Source organism: Pleurodeles waltl, chromosome 4_2, assembly GCF_031143425.1.
Source record: "Pleurodeles waltl isolate 20211129_DDA chromosome 4_2, aPleWal1.hap1.20221129, whole genome shotgun sequence".
In the NCBI taxonomy this organism is placed as follows: domain Eukaryota; kingdom Metazoa; phylum Chordata; class Amphibia; order Caudata; family Salamandridae; genus Pleurodeles; species Pleurodeles waltl.
Window position 1 is genome coordinate 288,981,476 of NC_090443.1, and position 14,279 is coordinate 288,995,754.

The window sequence follows — 14,279 nt, forward strand, 5'->3', positions numbered from 1 at the left end:
TTCTGGCCATATCCCACACCCGCGCCAATCACTCCTCCTGCAGTGCGCAGAAAGGGTGTGCATGAGCCTATTGCTCTGAAGTGGCTGCAGTGTGTCCGAACAATGCTGCGCAGAACAATACATTACATTTGAATGTCCTAGTACCAAAGATGGGCGGCCTGATGCGAACCTCTTTCTAGGCATGATAACACTTTTTGTGTTCATACCGATGTCGAATCTATTGGTACTGGATGAGGAGGGCCGAACTTCTAGTGCCTTCATGTGAAGTTGCTCCTTCGAATGTCACAGGTGACGAGCTGCCTCTGTATTCTGGCTGCTTGTGGGGTGTGCATTGCCTGTGGGGCGGGGTGGTTATTTGTCACCGAGAAGAGTTTTGGAAAGTGCTGGTCGTTCTTACTGCTTCACCGCTTTCTCTTCTCTTTCAGACCGGGAAGACCAGTCCATCCTCTGCACGTGAGTAACTCATTTCATTGTTAATCCTCCCAATGAGCAGTCGCAGCAGTGGCAAGGTTGAGAGATTCCAGTGGGAGGGCCTGTCTGCCACAGCAGCTGCCATGTGTTCTTTCCTTGTCAGGCTTCTCTTCTTAGCTGCTACGCCCTCCTTGTCTCGGTTTCACTTTGTGTTCTTCCCCTACCATGCCCGAGCCTGCCTTACTCCCCTTTTCTAACTCTTTCCTGAAGCACCGCGTCATATTGCATTTGTTCTCTACCACCACCGATACCCTATGTTTCCCTTGGTTTCTCTACCTCTTAACTTGGGACTTGCCTTATACCTTTGCCTGACAGTACCTCCTTACACCTCTGCTTCTCCTAGTTTCTTGCTTCATTTTTGCCTCCTAATGATTTTTTTTTTTTTTTTGTGGAGGCAGTAGCAGTGCCGCCTCAGATATTTGCCTTGGTCAATCCATTAAATGTAGTCCAACAAAAGGAGGGTTGAGGATAGTTCTTCTAGCTCAAAAGCTGATGTGTTGGACATTTATTTAAGGAGTAGATTATGTTGCAGAGATGTACCACTGCAACATCTCTAAAACGATTGCAACTGTTGGATCATTTCTGAGAAGTGCTGATTAGGCCTAATCACATATGCACTCTAAGATTTCACACGTCGGTTTAATGAGGTTTCCATATGAATAAAAATTTCTTTAGATTTAGCGCACATTGACAGAAATGATGAATCATGGGGATAGCTAGGGATCAGACTGACCTCCTCCCTCCAAGAATGCCCTTCTTGATCCATACAGGACTGCAAGACTCCTTCCCATTCGGAGGGGTCATCAATCACCAGAATCTGCCTTTAAATCGAGCAGTACTTGGTCATTATATAAGGTGAATTTGAAAAATGTGACCTTTTCCTTTTCCCTCTGCCCAGGAGGCCTTGCCTCTTGAAACAAACTTTCCTGGCTCTTTCAGTTGATTACCAGGTCCCTGGTGTTGACAGCAGCGCGCCTCCTATCCTAGGAAATTCCCAGGCCATACACTCCCACACGATCCCAGTGTCTGATCTAACACTAGGTCTGGGGTAGGCCAGCTAGTCTGCCTCTCCCCTCTGAACTTTTAATTTGAAAGTAATGGAATAGGCCATTAGGAGTAGACTTAGTTATTAGTGAATTGCCACCGAAAGTGACTGAACAGCAATTGAAATGCTCTTCATAGAGAACACGGGAAAAGGCTAATGGCCTTAGATGCATTAATGAGCTCATTTAGAGTTTGGGAAACACCCAGTCTGTCAGGGCCTGGGTTAAGGTGTTAATTAGCCCTCGTTATGGTTGGTTTAGTTTTATGGTCCAGGTTAGGCAAAGGGTCAAGAACAATGTTGGGGCTAGATTAGTTTTAAGAGGTCTGTGGTCAAAGGCTAGGTAGTAGTTCAGGCATGGTAGGTTAGATTTCCAGTTACTTACAAAATATTTTACACTGATAAAAACACTCGTGTATTGCAGAAGTCAATGGAAGTTTAACTGAAAATAAAGACCGTTTTTGATTGAATCAACTTCCGAGAGGTTTTTGCTGAAATGCGTGTACTGAACCTTCAAGTACAAAAAAATTAGTTCCTTAAAGACTGTTCCAGTGTAAGTACTTGACTGAAGTCCTAGTACAGCGAAAGTCACTCAATGACTTGAATGCAACTCTACCCTACGGCTTGTGTAGAAGATACGCCTCCCCAGGTCACAAGCGAGGGCAGGATGTGGTAGTAAAATAATTTGTTGATGGCTTGGAGCAAGGAATCACATCTGCCATTGATTAGTGGCGTGAAAATCACCAGTAGATGGCCATGCAGTGGCTAGAAGTGCTTTGACTTTGGATAACCATGTACCTGAGGTAATTCACACCTACAGATAGTACCAAGCTATAGTGATACTTGGACTCAAAGGATCTGACACATTGGATTATTGAAAATATTAGGTCTCGCTCATCTGCGTGAGCAGGATTTCTTGGCACCCTACCCTTTTTGTGTAGACACCTCAGAAGCCCACAATTCCCTCAATCTCTACTACCTTCCATATGAAGCGGTCATTAAAACCATTGGTGTGTGTGCAGTGGGAGCAGAGGTGAACAAACACTGAATTATTGAAATTGTAAGGCTTTTCTGTTCTGACAATTTATACTGTATAAGAATCTGTCTGATGATCCACAATTGATTCTTGTGGATTGATAAATCACTTGTAATGTCTGCCTCAGGAGCACAGCGCTTCTGATTTGACTTGTCTGAGGTTTAAGCCAGATAGTTTTACCCTACAGGGAAAGGATGGTCAGTTGGTACTGTTTGGAGTTCTGGTGTAAATGACTAGGCTGTGGGAGCTGGTACTGCCTTAAATTAAGATTATCTCCACCACTAGGTGTGCACCGGGGTATTGGCGAGTCAGGATTTAGCACTACATTCCGTTTATCCTGGGGAAAACCACATTTTCATTACAAGATGCTGCCACGCTTGTTCATCTGGCTGCTGGCCCTCGTGGCTGCCTTTCAGCAGAAGCAGCTCTGCAACAGCACCTTCAAGAGACCTGACTGAATTTGACAAGACCCTGTTAGTTTGCAACCTGGTATGTGTAGGATGTACCTTTTTGGTCTTGTGTGATCTAAATCTGCTTTCCTGACCATTCTCTGCTGCAGACGTGAGCAGGTCCTGTATTCCTCACCACCATACAATAGGGTGATTTCATTGGGGTAGAGTCGGCGCTCTAAATGATCAGGTGCTGTCTGGTACGGAGTCCCTGCACTACTTCAATTTGAAGGGGAGAGTACCTGCACTTAACTGTGTTTATACACATTACAATTGATGAGTACTGGCACTTCGTAAGAGCAAAGAGGTACTCCAAATAGCACCCACACTAATACATTTTCTTTTAAAGCACTGGGCCTAGTGGCTCTCCAGACCCATCTTTCGTCTTAGTAATTGCCCAGTGATCTTGGTGTGCGCTTCTATCACCTCAGCTCTTGAGATTCTGCCTAACCATGACTTGCATCTTAACATTGAATTACTTTGCCTCAGTGCCACAGGCAACAGCTGAAAGACCTTCAATACCACTACTGCCAAGTGCATCACACATTGTACCTAACACCATTCTGGAACAATAGGGTGACCTCTTCTGTTTGTTCAGTCTTCCACTGCAGGGCCAGCTTCAGTGACATTTTGCTGTCATGTCCCTTTCTGATAACATTGTTGTTGCATCATATGCATTTCTCACACATTTTGCTATTAGCACTGTGCTCTTGAGAGTTCCCAAGTAATGTTTGATGGTTGATCTTACGAACTGCTTTTCCTTAAGATTGTGGCTGTGCAATGCAGATTCCTCTTAGTTTTACTGTGCCGGGTAACCACTAGGAAAACGAGTCAGGACAGAAATAAAATATTTTCCAAGACATACTGGTTTACTCGGACTCCATGCTTTTTTATTCCCATCAACCTCCCAACATTTACTTTGCCATTGGTCACAGCCATGTCACCTGAAGGTGCCTGCAGAGGGACTGTGGGTTGTGCAGTGCTCCGAGAGGTGGGTTGCAGTCTTGTTTGAGGTAGGTAAGGTGCCAAATTAGTTGGGAATATTGAAAACCGTGTTAGGGCTAACAAGTTATAAGAAAAATTAGCTCATTCTCCAGCTTTCAGACCGTGTTATTTTGAAGGGGCCCACTAGGGTACATTCCAGTGTCGTGTGAATGTCTACATCATAGGCTGATCCATAATGTGGGGATATTGTTAGACATGTTTTAGACTGATTCAAGGATGAACCATTTAATTGACGAACCAGTGTATGCCATACAAATCTGTCAGCATGCAGCACTAACTTGTTTCATGTGTATCCAAGATGCCAGGCTGGAGGACAAAGTTTCTTGCCTGTAGCAGTGATAGTGCAGTGTAATCTGCAAAATTGCATCTGAGCCACAATAGAGGGACTTGCGCACTCAGGTTTGTTATGAAACCTTCAGTGCTCCATTACAGCCAGTAGGGTTTTTTGTAGTCCATTTAATGAGCAAATGACACTCCTAAAATGGCTGCCTTTCTTGACTTGAAGCATTGGTCCTTGGCATCTTTATACAGACCATCACACCATACCGCAGGGTTACAGGCACATTACCTTTTGACTAAATTGGGTAGTTTTTGCACGTGAGCTTGTACATATATTGTGCTTTATTAGCCTCATGTTGTGCTGCCACACCCAACTATAATCTTGAACAATCTAAGAATAAAAAAAAAAGAACCCAGCAGCTTCTAGGGCTAGAGTCAAGTTGATGTTGGTTGGTGGTGTTTTCTGTCCCGTTGTCTGAAATACTGTGCTTTTCTTTTGCAGCGGGGAATCTGGAGCAGGTAAAACGGAGAACACCAAGAAGGTGATTCAGTACCTCGCCCACGTTGCCTCCTCGCACAAGAGCAAGAAAGACCAGGTGAGATTAAAATGGTCTCTATGGAGCCTCAAGAAGAGACTAGCTGCTTGCTTGCAGGGGTTCTGCTGTAGAAGGTGGACCCTGGTTCTAGTGTGGGCTAGCTGTGACACATCTGAAGGCTGACCCTCCAACAGCCTCAGTCTTTTCTTGAAGCAGCTCTGTTGGTGTCGCACCCTAACTCAGATTTACTTAGGTTTATATTTAACCACAAGGTTAGCATTCTTTGGCAGGTTTGCAGTGCATCAGGGATCTGCAAAATATGGGCCACAATCCTGCGGTTCAGAGTAAAAGTACTCTTGCATTACCAATCACGACAAATATTTAACATTGTATTAAAAGGACTCAGTAAGTCGACTACCCTGGCTGTGATTCTTCTCTGGGGTCTGGCAAGTTCCGTCTTTACTCTTTCAAAACTGCGTTTGGTAATCATGGGATTTGTAGCAATGTGCCTTCTAGCAGGTCAAGGGAAGTAGACATCTTAAATTCTCAAATTGCTGAATAGAAACCAGTGTTTACTATCTGCAGCTCAGGCTGTCTGTGGGAGCTGCACACGGGCCATTTAGATGAGCTAGGTGAGAGTACTGTTCATTGGGAGGTAGTTGGTGTGTAGGGGATGCCAAGGAGTTGTAGACTCTAGCCATAACCAGATTACGTCGCCTTTTATCCCTTCAGAACCGATTTCGAGTTTGAGCTGCAGTTTATGTATGCTTATTACTTTCACGGAGCTGTCCAATTACACTCCTGAGCTCAGTGAAGTCTGGTACTTCATTTCGCATCCACTACCCCATTCAGGGAGAAGCAGGGCCTGCCTGACCTTCATGTTCTGTTCCAACTCCTGAACTTGCGATTGAAAGCAGATGTGGGGAGTGCGTTGGTGGACAGCCCCATGAGGGTTCGGTTTGGTTTCTCATCGCAGAAGAGCCTGTCTAACACTTTCTGCGTCGGTGGGGGGTGGGTTGCTATCAAATGGGTCCTGGATTGTGACTCTAGAACTTGGCCAGAGCAGTAGCTTTGTCCTATTTTAGACTAACTTAATTTCCACATTGTGAACCTCCCTTTGTGGCTTTGAGGTTCGACAGGGCGCTGCGAAAGTTTATGTTCTCATGACCGACTTTTTTGTTATATTTGGTTAAAGCACATAAACCGCCTTTGCTCTCTGTGCATGTTGTGCTCTGTGTGCAGTGTAGCCTTGGGTGACGTAAGCAAAGAGCCCTGAATGTTTAGTCAGTGTGAGGAGGGCAAATAATGAACCGTCCCCTGTGATGTGCTGTATTCTTGGGTTGGTCTAAGTCTGGTGTGAGGTGTGTTGGTGTTGTACATTGTGTATAGCACCACTGGCTGCTTAATGTTGTATGTTGGTTTGAGCGTCAGCCTAGCCTTAAGTGCTCTCTTTGGGTTTTAAGGCTCCTCTGTGTAAGTGTTTGTTTACATCTCCTTCGGGTGTTGGGCACATTAGGTTGTGTTGAAAGCTCTTCTGGTGCTAGCTACTGTACATTTGGATTCTAGCCACCGGGGAGTGACGTGCTTTATACTGGGATCAGGCGTCTTCCAGTTTTCCGAATCTGACCGATGATTTAGGCCTTCTGCTGTGGGGAGCAGTAAGAAGTGTTGAAGCCTGCTTGGCGTGCGCCATGATATTCTCGATTTAGACCACCTCCTGCTAACTTTACAATTCTGATCGAGGTACGGGATATAGACTGATGGCACCCTGATGTTTCAGCAATACTAATGCAACTTCATTCGGTGCTGTAGCCTTGATTAATTGGTCTCAAGCTATGCTGATTCGCACTGTGATACACCAGATAGTCACGAGTTCAACCATAGGGTTTGATGTCCGGTCGCTTTTTAGGTCCCCTGGTGTCCGCCAGTGTTTGAATCGGCACAGATGAAGTGCCACAGAGAAACCCACAGCTCAGCCAGTTGTTGGGTGCAGTATAAAAGTTTTATGTTAGTTCAACATTTTTAGATAGTTTTGTAGTCTTGTGTTCTCGTATGCTACTTTTCCATCATAGCCCTGCAAGTCTGACTGCAGATGCTTTTGCTGTTTCCCATTACCTGCTAGTTTTTCTTAGCTTTATTGTATTCTGGTTAATGATTTTTCCTGTCGTCCTTCTCTGTCCAGCATGTCAGTTTTATTCTGCCATCGGTGTAGTCTGAGTCCATTTTCTTTTTCTGCAGGGAGAACTGGAACGGCAGCTGCTGCAGGCCAACCCCATCCTTGAGGCTTTTGGAAATGCAAAGACCGTGAAGAACGACAACTCCTCCAGATTTGTGAGTGTTCTGGCTATCAACAAGTCCTCTAACTTGGTCCTGTTACCAGGCGCCACCTTAGTAAAACTGACAGTGTAATACTCGGTGGGGTTTTTGTTGCCTTAATGCTGTCCTCGCATTGCATCCATAGTCTTTGTAGGCTGTTCATTATGATCTGCAACACCCTAGTGCTTATTTGCTTCTGCTGCATTAGAAGTCTCCTCCACCTTAAATTAAGTCTTATGTCTTAAGCTATCATAACGCCACTTTTTTTTCCTCTTACCCTCCACAGGGTAAATTCATCCGCATCAACTTTGATGTGAACGGCTACATAGTTGGAGCAAACATTGAGACCTGTATCCTTTATTATTAATTATTTGTTTTAATTTCTGTTCTTTGATTTGGTAATGGGGGGGGGGGGGCACCTGAATTTCAAGTCTGAAGTAAAAATAAAAAAAAAATATGACCATATTGGGAACCAAAAGCAACCATGCAAAGAATGCTAAAATCGGCTCCACTTCCTTTCTGTCTTGATTTCCTGGGGCTCTTGGGACAGTTCATAGCCCTCAACCTTGAAAACTGGCCTACAGTGGCTCTAGCCCTATGGATAAATGCCTAATGAGAGAAATTACCACTCTGCCCTTGGTTGTGACCACCTTGTACCAATAAGAAATGGATCTGTTAGGCAGTGTGTGTACATGCCTTCTTGGTATCTGGGAAAGACTAGTTGTGATACCGCTCTTCTGGTAATCAAAGCTCTCTGCAACTGTACAACTACAGTAGGTTTGTGGACTTTGAGACTATCATTCCAATCTACGGTTAATCGGTCCCTAGAAAAGTTTGTTTCTTTGTTGGTGTTAGAAAAGCGGTCTGTACAGTACTATAAACTTTTGTGGAACTTCTTGGATGAGTGTCTCCCTCTCTTGCAGTGGATCTGGAAAATCGAGTCAGTCTGAGAATTTCCACACCGTTCATCTAGCTACTAGCTGTAGTGAACATTACTTGAAGTGGTTGCTGCACTAAAATTAAGACCAATGGGCATTTTACTTCCCCGCTTTAGTTTTTGCCCAAGTAACATTGCTCCTATGGGACTTTGGACCATCCTGTACTTGAGAAACCCTTCCAGGACAAACATTGCACGTCTTAGATTGGAGAAAATGGACCATATTGCCTCAAGTCCCCGTGGAAACTTGCTTGAGAGCAGGTTGATCATGTTTGAGTCAAGAGATGACTTAACTGAAATAAAGGGTGCGATGCAGGTGCTGGAACTTTCTAATTTGGGGCTCCCAAAAATCTGAATGCTGGCTGCACAGAAATCCCATGCTTAAGTTAAGATTGCTTTGGCCCGGAAGCTGTTGAAGTCAGGATCTAAGTTACAACTCCTTCAGTTCTGCACCTTGCTGCTGTTTTTGCAGTGCTGTTGAAAGGTTTAGTAAACACTTGAATTATGAATAAAACCGCCTCTGTCAATCATTATACATATGTACCTGCACTTGTGTTTGGTGTAAAACTAAAGTTTTGGGTACTTAGTTCATTGTAATGTGTTTCTGTTGGAAATTTACCCTTTCTACAGGGTCACCCTGTAAGGAAATGCCTCCTTGGCATGGTTACCCCCTGACTTTTTGCCTTTGCTGATGCTATGTTTTGATTTGAAAGTGTGCTGAGGCCTGCTAACCAGGCCCCAGCACCAGTGTTCTTTCCCTAACCTGTACCTTTGTTTACACGATTGGCACACCCTGGCATCCAGGTAAGTCCCTTGTAACTGGTACCAAGGGCCCTGGTGCCAGGAAAGGTCTCTAAGGGCTGCAGCAGGTCTTATGCCACCCTGGAGACCCCTCACTCAGCACAGACACACTGCTTGCCAGCTTGTGTGTGCTGGTGAGGACAAAACGAGTAAGTCGACATGGCACTCCCCTCAGGGTGCCATGCCAACCTCACACTGCCTATGCAGTATAGATTAGTCACCCCTCTAGCAGGCCTTACAGCCCTAAGGCAGGGTGCACTATACCATGGGTGAGGGCACCAGTGCATGAGCACTGTGCCCCTACAGTGTCTAAGCAAAACCTTAGACATTGTAAGTGCAGGGTAGCCATCAGAGTATATGGTCTGGGAGTCTGTCAAACACGAACTCCACAGCACCATAATGGCTACACTGAAAACTGGGAAGTTTGGTATCAAACTTCTCAGCACAATAAATGCACACTGATGCCAGTGTACATTTTATTGTAACATACACCCCAGAGGGCACCTTAGAGGTGCCCCCTGAAACCTTACCCAACTACCCGTGTAGGCTGACTGGTTTTAGCAGCCTGCCACACTCGAGACATGTTGCTGGCCACATGGGGAGAGTGCCTTTGTCACTGTGGCTAGTAACAAAGCCTGCACTGGGTGGAGATGCTATCACCTCCCCCAGGCAGGAGCTGTAACACCTGGCGGTGAGCCTCAAAGGCTCACCCACTTTGTTCCAGCACCACAGGGCACTCCAGCTAGAGGAGCTGCCCGCCCCCTCCGGCCACAGCCCCACTTTTGGCGGCGAGGCCGGAGGAAATAATGAGAATAACAAGGAGTCGTCACTGGCCAGTCAGGACAGCCCCTAAGGTGTCCTAAGGTGTCCTGAGCTGAGGTGACTCTAACTTTTAGAAATCATCCATCTTGCAGATGGAGGATTCCCCCAATAGGGATAGGAATGTGACCCCCTCCCCTTGGGAGGAGGCACAAAGAGGGTGTACCCACCCTCAGGGCTAGTAACCATTGGCTACTAACCCCCCCAGACCTAAACACGCCCTCCAATTTAGTATTTAAGGGCTCCCCAGAACCTAGGAACTCAGATTCCTGCAACCTAAGAAGAAGACTGCTGAGCTGAAAAACCCTGCAGAGAAGACTGAGACACCAACTCCCTTGGCCCCAGCTCTACCGGCCTGTCTCCCCCCCTTCGGAAGAAAACTGCTCCAGCGACGCTTTCCCCAGGACCAGCGACCTCTGAATCCTCAGAGGACTGCCCTGCTCTAAAAGGACCAAGAAACTCCAGAGAACAGCGGCCCTGTTCACCCAAGACTGCAACTTTGTTTCCAAAGGGCGTTTCCCACCAGAAGCGTGAGACTTGCTACCCTGCACCCGGCGACCCTGACTCGACTGGTGGAGAAACAACGCTTCAGGGAGGACTCCCCGGCGACTCCGAGACTGTGGGTAACCAAAGTTGTCCCCCCTGAGCCCCCACAGCAACGCCTGCAGAGGGAATCCCGAGGCTCCCCCTGACAGCGACTGCCTGACTCTCAGATCCAGACGCCTGGAAAAGACCCTGCATCCGCAGCCCCCAGGACCTGAAGGATCGGAACTCAGGTGCAGGAGTGACCCCCAGGAGGCCCTCGCCCTTGCCCAGCTGGTGGCTACCCCGAGGAGCCCCCGCCCTTGCCTGTCTGCATCGCTGAAGAGACCCCTTGGTCTCCCATTGATCCCTATTACAAACCCGACATGTGTTTGCACACTGCACCCGGCCGCCCCCGTGCTGCTGAGGGTGTACTTTCTGTGCTAACTTGTGTCCCCCCTGGTGCCCTACAAAACCCCCTGGTCTGCCCTCCGAAGACGCGGGTACTTACCTGCTGGCAGACTGGAACCGGGGCACCCCCTTCTCCATTGAAGCCTATGTGTTTTGGGCACCACTTTGAACCCTGCACCTGACCGGCCCTGAGCTGCTGGTGTGGTAACTTTGGGGTTGCTCTGAACCCCCAACGGTGGGCTACCTTGGACCCAAACTTGAACCCGTAGGTGGTTTACTTACCTACAAAAACTAACAAATGCTTACCTCCCCCAGGAACTGTTGAAAATTGCACTAAGTGTCTAGTTTTAAAATAGCTATATGTGTTTTATTTGAAAAGTATATATGCTATTATGATTATTCAAAGTTCCTAAAGTACTTACCTACAATACCTTTCATGCAAAGTATTACATGTAGAATTTGAACCTGTGGTTCTTAAAATAAACTAAGAAAATATATTTTTCTATACCAAAACCTATTGGCCTGGAATTGTCTTTGAGTGTGTGTTCCTCATTTATTGCCTGTGTATGTACAACAAATGCTTAACACTACTCTTTTGATAAGCCTACTGCTCGACCACACTACCACAAAATAGAGCATTAGTATTATCTCTTTTTGCCACTATCTTACCTCTAAGGGGAACCCTTGGACTCTGTGCATACTATTCCTTACTTTGAAATAGTGCATACAGAGACAACTTCCTACACTATTATATACACGTTAGTTGTCAGGAACGAGCATGGAAAGTAATAGAAAACAGTGCAATAACAATAGTGACCCTACGGGGAGCCCAAACCATATACTAAAAAAGGAATGCAAATGATGAACCCCAACCGAGGTACCTGGAATCTGTAGAGGGGAACTTGAGGAACTAGGAACCCCAAAAAGTAAGTATCAGAGTGCCCCCCCTTGTTTTTTTCCCAAACCCTCAGAAAAACTTTGTGAAAGGACTGTGCAAGACTGCAAGAAACAGAAGATGTCTCCAGACAGAAGAGGACCTGCAAATGAAGGGGACTAAGTCCAGTTCCAGTTGAAGTGTCCGGTTGGGGCAGGAGCCACTGTCCACCCTTCTGGACATGCAGTACGAGGTTGATGGTTAATACTAGGAGTCGGCTATGCAGCACAGGAGTAGAGGAAGAGTTTGAGTGATGCAGTCAATGTCCCACATCAGAAGAAGAGTTGCAGTCAGTAGTAAAGCCTTGGCAAAGACCAGAGTCCCAGAACAGTAGTTGCAGAGCTGTTGGGGACCAGGAAAGTCCAAGAGAACTCAACCCAGGGAGGGGAGTCCCAGGCATTCCCCAGCAGTCGGGAGAGCAAGAAGTTGTGGATGCAGCCCCCACAGGCAATTCACAGGCACAGAAGTCGCAGTGAGGCCCACTCAGCATACCTGGAAAGGAGTCCCACGTCGCTGGAGCAGCAGGCACAAGACCACTCGTTGTATAATTAGTGCTGGAGGCTGGGGCTAATTGGAGCCTGAAGATCCCTCAACAAGGCTTGGTAGCTGCAAGAGTTGCAGTGCACAGGGGTAATGTCCTGCAACGAGAGGCAAAGGCTCACCACCTCCAAAGTTGGAAAGCTGGTAGAGGGGAAGTAGGGAACCACTCAGGACCACCACCTGTGTTGCAGGATCCACGGAGTTGCAGGAGAGAGGACCATGCAGCTGGTTGTCGTTGCAGTTGGTGCCTGCAGATGCGGGGGAGTGACTCCTTCACTCCAAGGGAGATTCCTTCTTGCTTCCTGGTGCAGACTGCAGACTTGATGCCCTCAGAGGATGCACAGCCGGGGAAATACTGAGGTTGCTAGAAGGAGCCGAAGAAACCATGTTGCAGAGCGAAGTCATTGCTGGCGCTGCAGATTGTAGGTTCCTTTGAAGTCCAGTTGCAGTTCCAGTGGTCAGAAGTTGAAGTAAAGGTTGCAGAGGAGTCCTGCTGGAATCTTGCACTTTGAATCTAAGGAACCCACCCAAGAGGGAGACCCTAAATATCCCTGGAAGGGGGATTGGTCACCTAGCAAGGTGAACACTTACTAGTAGGGGGTCGGTGACGTCACCTGCCTGACCTGGCCACCCAGATGCTCCCAGAGGCCTCTGTCCACCTTGGATTCAAGATGGCAGAAAGTGGCCACCTCGAAGAGCGCTGGGCACCACCCCTGGGATGGTGATGGACAGGGGAATGGTCACTCCCCTTTTCATTGTCCAGTTTAGCACCAGAACAGAGACTGAAGGTCCCTGAACCGGTGCAGACTGGTTTATGCTAGGAGGGCACCAAATGTGCCCTTCAAAGCATACCAGTGTCTTGGGGGAGGCTACCTTTCCCAAGCCATGTAACATATTTTTTTCCAAATGGTGAGGGTGTTGCCTCCCTCTCCAAAAGGTAATCCTTTGTTTGTTCCTTCCTGGGCTTGAGCTGTTCAAGCAGCAGGAGGGTAGAAACTTGTCTGTAGGATGGCAGCAGTGCAGGCTGCATGGGAAAACCCTGCAAAGTGGTAGGAGCATGGCTATGGGTCTTCTAAGGAATCATACAAGCAATACTGGGCAACAATATTGGGGTATGATTCAAACAAGTTTGATACCAAATATGCCCAGGTTCGGAGTTACCATTAAGTAGCTGGACTTAGTGACCTATGTGCAGTACACAGGTAAAATGGTTTCCCCGCACTCATGAAGTCCATGGAAGTGGAGTTCATGGGGGCACATCTGCTGGTGCAGGGGTACCCTCACACAGAGGTACTTCTATCCTGCCCTCTGGGCTAGGAGGGCCTGCCATAGGGATGACTTGTAGTGACCTGGTGCAATGACCTGTAGTGGAAGGGTGCACACACCCTTTCACGCAGGCTGCAGTGGCAGGCCTCCACACACATTTTGCATGAGCCCCATGGGTGTCACAATACATGCAGCACTCCATGGGGGGGAACCCCTGTTGCCCCAATGCCCTGGTTACCTAGGTACCATATACTAGGGACTTATATGGGGACACCGTTAGGCCATTTATGGGCTACCAAAAAGAGGGTACTTTCCTAAAACTACCCCCCAGGAAAGCAAGAGCTTGAATATGGAAGGGAGAAAGAGGTTAGTTGTGGCACAGTGCGTCAAGCCAGCTCAAATGCTCAAACAATTTCACCAGGAGTGGGATGAAATGAGTTAACTTTTGCAGCCCTTACCAGAAGAGTTAAAAAACAAACTGCTCCAGGAGGGCAAAACAATCGCAAACACCTGTCTCAGGTCTGCATTTGATTAATCAGACACAGCCAGTAGGTAGCTGTGTATGGCTGCTTCTGTACACAGGAATGCCTCGCTTAGGGCTTTTGTAGTCCAGAGAATACTCTGCAATAAACATCCCCTTTGTAGGAGGCCTGCTTAGTTTTATGGGGTACATCTACGGCGTGGCACCCTATACTGAATCCAGGCAATCCTTGATAGTGAATAAGTGTCCAGATAGCAAAAGCTCTCTAGGGGTAACTGAGGCGAGCAGCTGAAGCTTATCCAGGAGGAATGTAAAGCACTTGCAATATTACAGTAGTCAGACAGTAACTCACAAACTACACAAGTGTTGCAGAAATAAAGGAGACTTTTACAGCATTACCACTAGACTAACATTGGTGTATCTATCTATATATA

At 47.0% G+C, this 14,279-nt stretch overlaps 1 protein-coding gene across 2 annotated transcripts in view; it reads left to right on the plus strand.

The window, feature by feature from the left end:
• Nucleotides 1–14,279, plus strand: part of MYH9 (myosin heavy chain 9) — a 359,655-nt gene that overhangs the window by 97,953 nt on the left and 247,423 nt on the right. For both annotated transcript variants that reach the window (XM_069231188.1, XM_069231189.1), the window contains exons 4-7: nt 426–453; nt 4,785–4,878; nt 7,057–7,149; nt 7,421–7,484. In XM_069231188.1, coding sequence (XP_069087289.1) covers nt 426–453; nt 4,785–4,878; nt 7,057–7,149; nt 7,421–7,484 — 279 coding nt within the window. The remainder of the gene's footprint in view (nt 1–425; nt 454–4,784; nt 4,879–7,056; nt 7,150–7,420; nt 7,485–14,279) is intronic.